General features: G+C 46.2%; 1 protein-coding gene across 2 annotated transcripts in view; it reads right to left on the bottom strand.

Moving 5' to 3' along the window:
- Window positions 1–3656: 3656 nt before the first annotated feature.
- LOC125287127 (PH and SEC7 domain-containing protein 1-like) overlaps window positions 3657–6288 on the bottom strand; it is a 96507-nt gene continuing 93875 nt past the window's right edge. For both annotated transcript variants that reach the window (XM_048232660.1, XM_048232661.1), the window contains 2 exons: window positions 4810–4953; window positions 3657–4069 (listed from right to left, as the gene is read on the bottom strand). In XM_048232660.1, coding sequence (XP_048088617.1) covers window positions 3662–4069; window positions 4810–4953 — 552 coding nt within the window. In that variant the 3' untranslated portion in view covers window positions 3657–3661. The remainder of the gene's footprint in view (window positions 4070–4809; window positions 4954–6288) is intronic.

Here is a 6288-nt window from a genome sequence, read left to right as displayed (position 1 = left end):
AGAGAGAGTAAGAGAGAAAGAGAAAAGAGAGAGAGAGAGTGTTCAGCATCCTTCTAATCTTCTCTTCTCTTAAGTTCTAGTACACAGAAGCCTGGCGCAGTGCTCAAACAAAACCACAAGCCTGATTGTGCTGATATCTGCAGGGTTTGGGTTTGGTCAGGGCCACACCGGAGGCAGGTCACCATCTCACCCACCTGCTGTCAGTGTGTGCTGTCATGATTATCATCTTCATCGCCACCTTGGCAAATCATCATCATCATCAGTAGTTTTAGTAGTCATCTTGATCTTCTTCATAGTTATTATCATCACCATTATCTTCATAATTATCATCATCATAATGTTCTTCTTCTTCATAGTCATTATCATCATCTTCATCTTCAATCATACAATTGAATCATACACTCAACTCTTCACAGCCTCAAACATGCCTTTTTTTCCAAGTGTGGACTATGTTCTTCCTAACATAGAAACAGAGATGTTCTGAACACCGTGTTATTCCCAAACACATGGCTATTTTACCTGCCACAGTCTGTTGCTCACACCTGATTGTTTGATGTGGGGAAGGAATACAATGTTCTGAACAGCATCAGAATCTGGAACACATCCGGACCCCTCAAACACACACACACACCTGGTGTGGTTTGGTTCGGATCAGGACTCATACCAGATTCAGCTGCGGTGGATCCCACGCCATGCCACTTCTGGAGGGCTCAGAAACTGAAGGTGATGGGCGGCGTTATGGGTGAAAAACACAACGTGCTCTCCACTGCCCTCTGCTGGTATAAAGTTGGCATTGCGACTGCCTTTTGACATCCAAGGGCCTGAGTGGAGACATGGCTTTATGTCTGAGTCCTTACTCCATGGATCTCACAACAACCGCAACACACATGCACGGCCTTCCAAAACATTAGTTACGCCCCGTAACTTCAAATGATCTGAAATTATCCTTCAGATCAAAACTCCCTGTTGGATTGTGTGTGCCATGTTTAAATAAGTGGTAGTGCAATAAAGAAGCCAAAGAAAGTACAGAGCTTCGTGGAAGCCCAAGTCTTTTTTTTTTCTATGAGTGTTACAATTTATAGGATAGCAAAGTTGCTGTTTAATGAAGTTGTTTTTCCTGTCTCTTCATTGACTGCCATAGTTAAAACTCTCTCATGGTCCGTTCATGTGATGCGTGTGGAGTGCTTAAAGATGCTCAGACTCATATTGAAATTAAACAAGGGCCACATGAAGAAATCTTTTTTAGTTCATGTCATCCTCATTCTTCACCTAATTAACAGCTGAAAATGTGACCGTGTTCAACAGAAACGGGAAATATACTAAACCTGCAAGTGATTTGATACTGGCACCTCCAGAGGATATGACAGAAACCCAAAGAAATAGCTTCCAGAAAGACAAAAACAAACAAACAAACAAAAACAGGGCCGATGGGGTTTAAAGTATAAATGTCTTGATTTGTTCTTCTATATTTAACCTAACAGTAGGTTACTGCAAGATACAAAACACATTGATTTTCAACTTGCCTCCTTTTTGAATGTCAAATCTATAATACCTCTAGCAAGTTGCACTCTATTGTACCTACTACATATACATATATATTGTATACTGATGTGTGGTCATACAATATAAGCATAATATTGCAACTGGCAGGTGTATAATTGATATAGTCTTCATTTCCATAAGTAGCAATAAAAACATATACCCTTGTAGTTTTTATATCACAGATCATACACAGACATGACATTAACTAGTGGCAGAGATGGGGGTTCATCTTTCACACCAGAAGGAGAACAGACAACACAGATGAAAAAGAGAAACATTCAGTCTGTCGGATGAGGGTGAACCACACTGTAGGCTTTTCACTCCAGTAGTGGCTGGCCACTGGACTGAGAAGGGACAGGCCTAGACAAGAGTGTACATGTAAGTGTGTGTGTATGAGAGAGAGAGAGAGAGAGAGAGAGACAGAGAGTGTGTGTGTGTGTGTGTGTATGAGTATGAGTGTGTGTGTGTTTGTGTGTGTGTGTGTGGGTGTGTTTGTGTGTGTGTGTGTGTGTGTGTGTGAGTAAGAGTTTGTGTGAGTGTGTGTGTGTGTGTGTGTGTGAGAGTGTGTGTGTGTATGTGTGTGTATGTATGTGTGTGTGTGTGTGTGCACATATGAGTTTGTGTGACTATGTGTACATTAAGTGATCTCAGAAAACACACAGCCTCTGAAGCCACTGCATGTTCTGTCAAGGGGATAAAAATGTCTTCCTCACACACGAAATAAAGCAAAGCATAGGCCAGGCATGCCTGTCAAAACACATGCAGAGAGAGGGAGAGAGAGAGAGTGAAAGATAGAAATATAGATAGAAAGAAATAGAGAAATAAGAAAGGAAAGATACAAAGAAAGTCATAGATCCGATAATGGAAAGAAAGAAAGAAAGAAAGAAAACACAACTCTATTCTACAAACTCTGACTAGAGGCCAGGGTGCAGGCACACTTACAGGGCAGAGGTTCTGGAGAGGGCATGGTGTTTGAGGGCACCAAACACCATGGGCACACACCCACTAATCCATAAGTGGCATCCCTCCATCTCACACACACACACACACACACACACACACTAAATCGTGCCTCAATCTTTTGCCCTCTCCATCCCCATCTCTCTTGCCATCTCTTCCTCTTTTGGCCTTGGCAGTGGTGGAGAAGCAATGTGATTGGTTGCTGATGAGCTACCCACAATCCTTCAATCCTTCAGTATAAGGTGATGCCGCGCTCCTGTGTGCGTCTCCCAGAGCGGAGTGTCACAGAGTGAGTTCGGCACACGCTCATACCACAGGGTCACATGATGGGTCTGCCCTCAGTCATGGAATGTGAAATACGTGGTACCCTGCATTACCAATGGGGATTCCATGGTAACCACCTCCACTGCCCCACTTCTCTCCTCCACCCAGGTGAAAATGTCACATGGAGTCATGGAAACATCCCATTATGTCTCTTACGGTGCCTAAACTCCAATGGATGACTAAGGAGTCATCAATTCTCACTGGAGATGAAATGTCCTAAAGATGTGAGAGATGTTTGGTCCCAAATCAGAAAAGTGGTGAAAACAAAACACATCCTGAAATAAAGGATGTGAAAAAGGAGTCTGTGTGTGTGTGTGTGTGTGTGTGTGTGTGTGTGTATGCATCAACTTTCGGCATGTCAGTTCTTCTGTTCAGAGCACATTCTCTTCCTCTTTCTTTCTCTCCTTCTTCCTCGGTCTCCTTCTCACAACAAAAAAACCCAAACACGGTAACATCCCAGAATGCTTTGCCACTGCTCCATGCCCGGCCAGGTGTTCCAGCTGTCACCACCAAGTGTCTGTGCCAAGTCCACGGGCTGCTGCCACGTCTACCGGCCACACCGGCACAGCCGAGAGCGAAAAGAGGCTACGAGGAACGCTAGGGGGTTAGAGCTTCACCAAACCCCTACCACCAAATCAACCGTCTCCCTCCCTCCCACCCCCCCCTAAACCCCTTCGCTCCCTCACTTCCTCCCACCTCTTATTCACCCTTCTCGTAAATGAAAAAAACACCAGGTGGGGGGGAAGGGGGCAGGCAGGTGGGCACCTAGACGCTCCCCTCCACCTGTGCCGCCACACCCCTGCTCCCCCCTCCCGCGCCCTCCACCCCCTCCGCCTCACTTCTTGACGGCCTGCCGGTAGCTGTGCCTCTGGCCCTCGTTACGCTTGTTGTTGTTGCTGCTGCTGCCACTACCGCCGCCAGCCACTTGGGCGGCGCTAGAGTGACCGGTGGCGCCGGTAGTAGCATGAGTGGTAGTAGTGGCCGTCGCGCCAGCATTGGTGCCTGCTGCGCCAGCGTTGGTGCCCTCGGCCACGTCCACGGCGGTGGTAGTGGTGATGGCGCTGGCCTTGCTGGGGGGGTCGCGGATGCTGCTGGCCAGGCTGCAGTCCTGCAGGGTGGGGCTGGAGTGGGTGCGCTGGAGGCCACCCTCCTCCAGGAGCTGGGCCTCGAACACGGACAGGTCCTCCTCACCGCTGCGCAGCTTAGCGCGCAGCAGCATCATGTAGGTGGCATAGCGCGTTTTCTAATTGGGGTATACAAAGGTCAAGGGAATGAACAGAAAGGGGGGAGACAGAGAGAGAGATCAAGGAAGGCAGGAAAGGAAAAAGTGAGAGAATGAGAGGCATGCGAAAGGTATGGACAGGAAAGAGAATGAAGATGGAGGGAGAGAGAGGGGTATGGAGGGCGGAAGAATGGACAGAGAAGAAATTAAAAAGAGGGAGAGAGAAAGAGAGGGGTGGAGGGAGAAAAGGAGAGAGAATGGACAGAGAAGAGAAAGATGAGAAATGCAAGAGGGGAAGGGAAAGAAATTAAAGGTAAAGATGAGAACGAGAGAATCAAAGAGAGGAGACAGAGGAGAGGAGAGGGAAAGACAGTTTAAGGGGATGGCAAAAGAAGAGAAAAACAGAGAGAGGGGGGCAAAGAGAAGAGACGATATTTAAATCACATACTGTACGAGCCGCTGTGCTAGTAACATCAATTTAAATGTAGCATGCCAGCTAAAGGCTGCACTTTAGAGAGTAAACACTGGACCACTGCTTAAATCTACTCTGGAAGTTTGCCCAGAGTACATAAAACAATGTTAAACCCTCGAAAATGCATTTAAACTTAATATACATTTCATACAGATACTTTGGCATCTTAATGGTCTTCTTAATGAAGACCTTAATGATCTGCTTCCTTTATGGACAAATTGACCATATCATGGCAGCCTTCCGATTGGCTTCCTTCTTCCAAATAGAGAAAAAGAGGCTTGTTTCTCACCTCAAACTCTAGGTACTCATCTCGCAGGCGATACTCCTCAAGCTCGCGACCTTTGACCTTGCGGTCAGGTGGATAGGAGCGCAGCTCCACAAGCTCGCTTGTGATGGCGCGGAACCGAGCCTCATGAGCCTGCATCTGCTCCTCCTGAGAGAGAAAGAGAGAGACCACAGACACTCAAATGACTGTACAGTGAACAAGCGAGTGAGCATAAAGCTAGATGGTATCTCATTTCACTGAACACACACTTGACAGGTCAGTCAGTTAATTCCATATTCTACATCCTCATGCCAATCATCTGTTCAAACACACTTTTGTTATACATCCAAGGGCCAAAGCAATTTCATTGTCACGAGGCGTAAAGACACATCGAAATATCAAGAGAAAAAGATGGTTAAGAACAGTTAGGGGATACAGAGCCATACACATTGGGGTTGATGGTATCTTATTTCATGTATCTGTAGGGCACTGAACACACAGCGATGACAAGTGTGTTTACATGACAAATGAGTCTTCAGACAAGCAATACAGGAGGAGTCATTTCATTTCAATGGAAAGAGAAGACAACAGAGAGGCAGATGAAGAGAGAGAAAGAGAGATGGAGAGAGAAAGAGAGAAAGAGAGAGAGAGAGAGAGAGAGAGAGAGAGAGATAGAAAGAGAGATTAGTATAAGTATAGGAGAGAGATTTAGCCTAGAAATCTAGACACACCCTAGCGGCAGCAAATTACATTTGCTTCCAGGGCTAGTCTAGCACTCTCCGTTGGCTTGAGAGCTCGAAAAATTAAACTTCTCTCAGGCCAATCAAATCGTGTATAGAGTCGTTAGGCGGGCTTAACATAATGATTGATGGCAGAGTTGCAACGGTTTGGCTTGAATTCCCTGCTACTTGAAAACAAAAAAGATGGATGTTGCAGTTGGCCAACAGTGTGACACGAGTTAAGCTTGTTTTAAGTTGGCAAAAGTTTGAACTGGCCAACTAGCTCCGCTGGTGGGGAAACACATGGGACTCAGCGCTGTCCTATTGCATGCAGAGGGAATTTGAAAGACAACCGATTATCCAACCCCTCGGACTGAGCACTGCGAACGGTGAGTGCCCAGACCCTACATTTTAATGTGGGTCTGGCTCGTCAGGCTAAGAGAGATTAGGAGAGAGAGAGGAAGAGAGCATTAGTTAATAAACTCAACCCCACAGTTTTTGTCCAGACGTCAGTGTCATGTCATCCCAGTTGGTATGAATGTTGTGATGTGACGTACGTTGTAGTGTCAGTGGGGTGGAAGAGGAGTTAGGAGCCATTTTGCTTGAAAGGTACGACCCTGACATTTTCTGGAGGCTACACTGCCCATCTACCTGCCTATGTACCCATCTGTGCTCTCTCTCTCTCTCTCTCTCAGCCCCATCATACATCCACCACTGAGAGACACACTGACAGACTCTAGATTGAATCCAGACAAAGCAATCATTATCATCATCATCTATGACA

Source organism: Alosa alosa, chromosome 22 (assembly GCF_017589495.1).
Source record: "Alosa alosa isolate M-15738 ecotype Scorff River chromosome 22, AALO_Geno_1.1, whole genome shotgun sequence".
Lineage (NCBI taxonomy): Eukaryota > Metazoa > Chordata > Actinopteri > Clupeiformes > Clupeidae > Alosa > Alosa alosa.
Note: the sequence above shows the minus strand (reverse complement) of the source record. Positions and strands in the feature narration are given on the sequence as shown.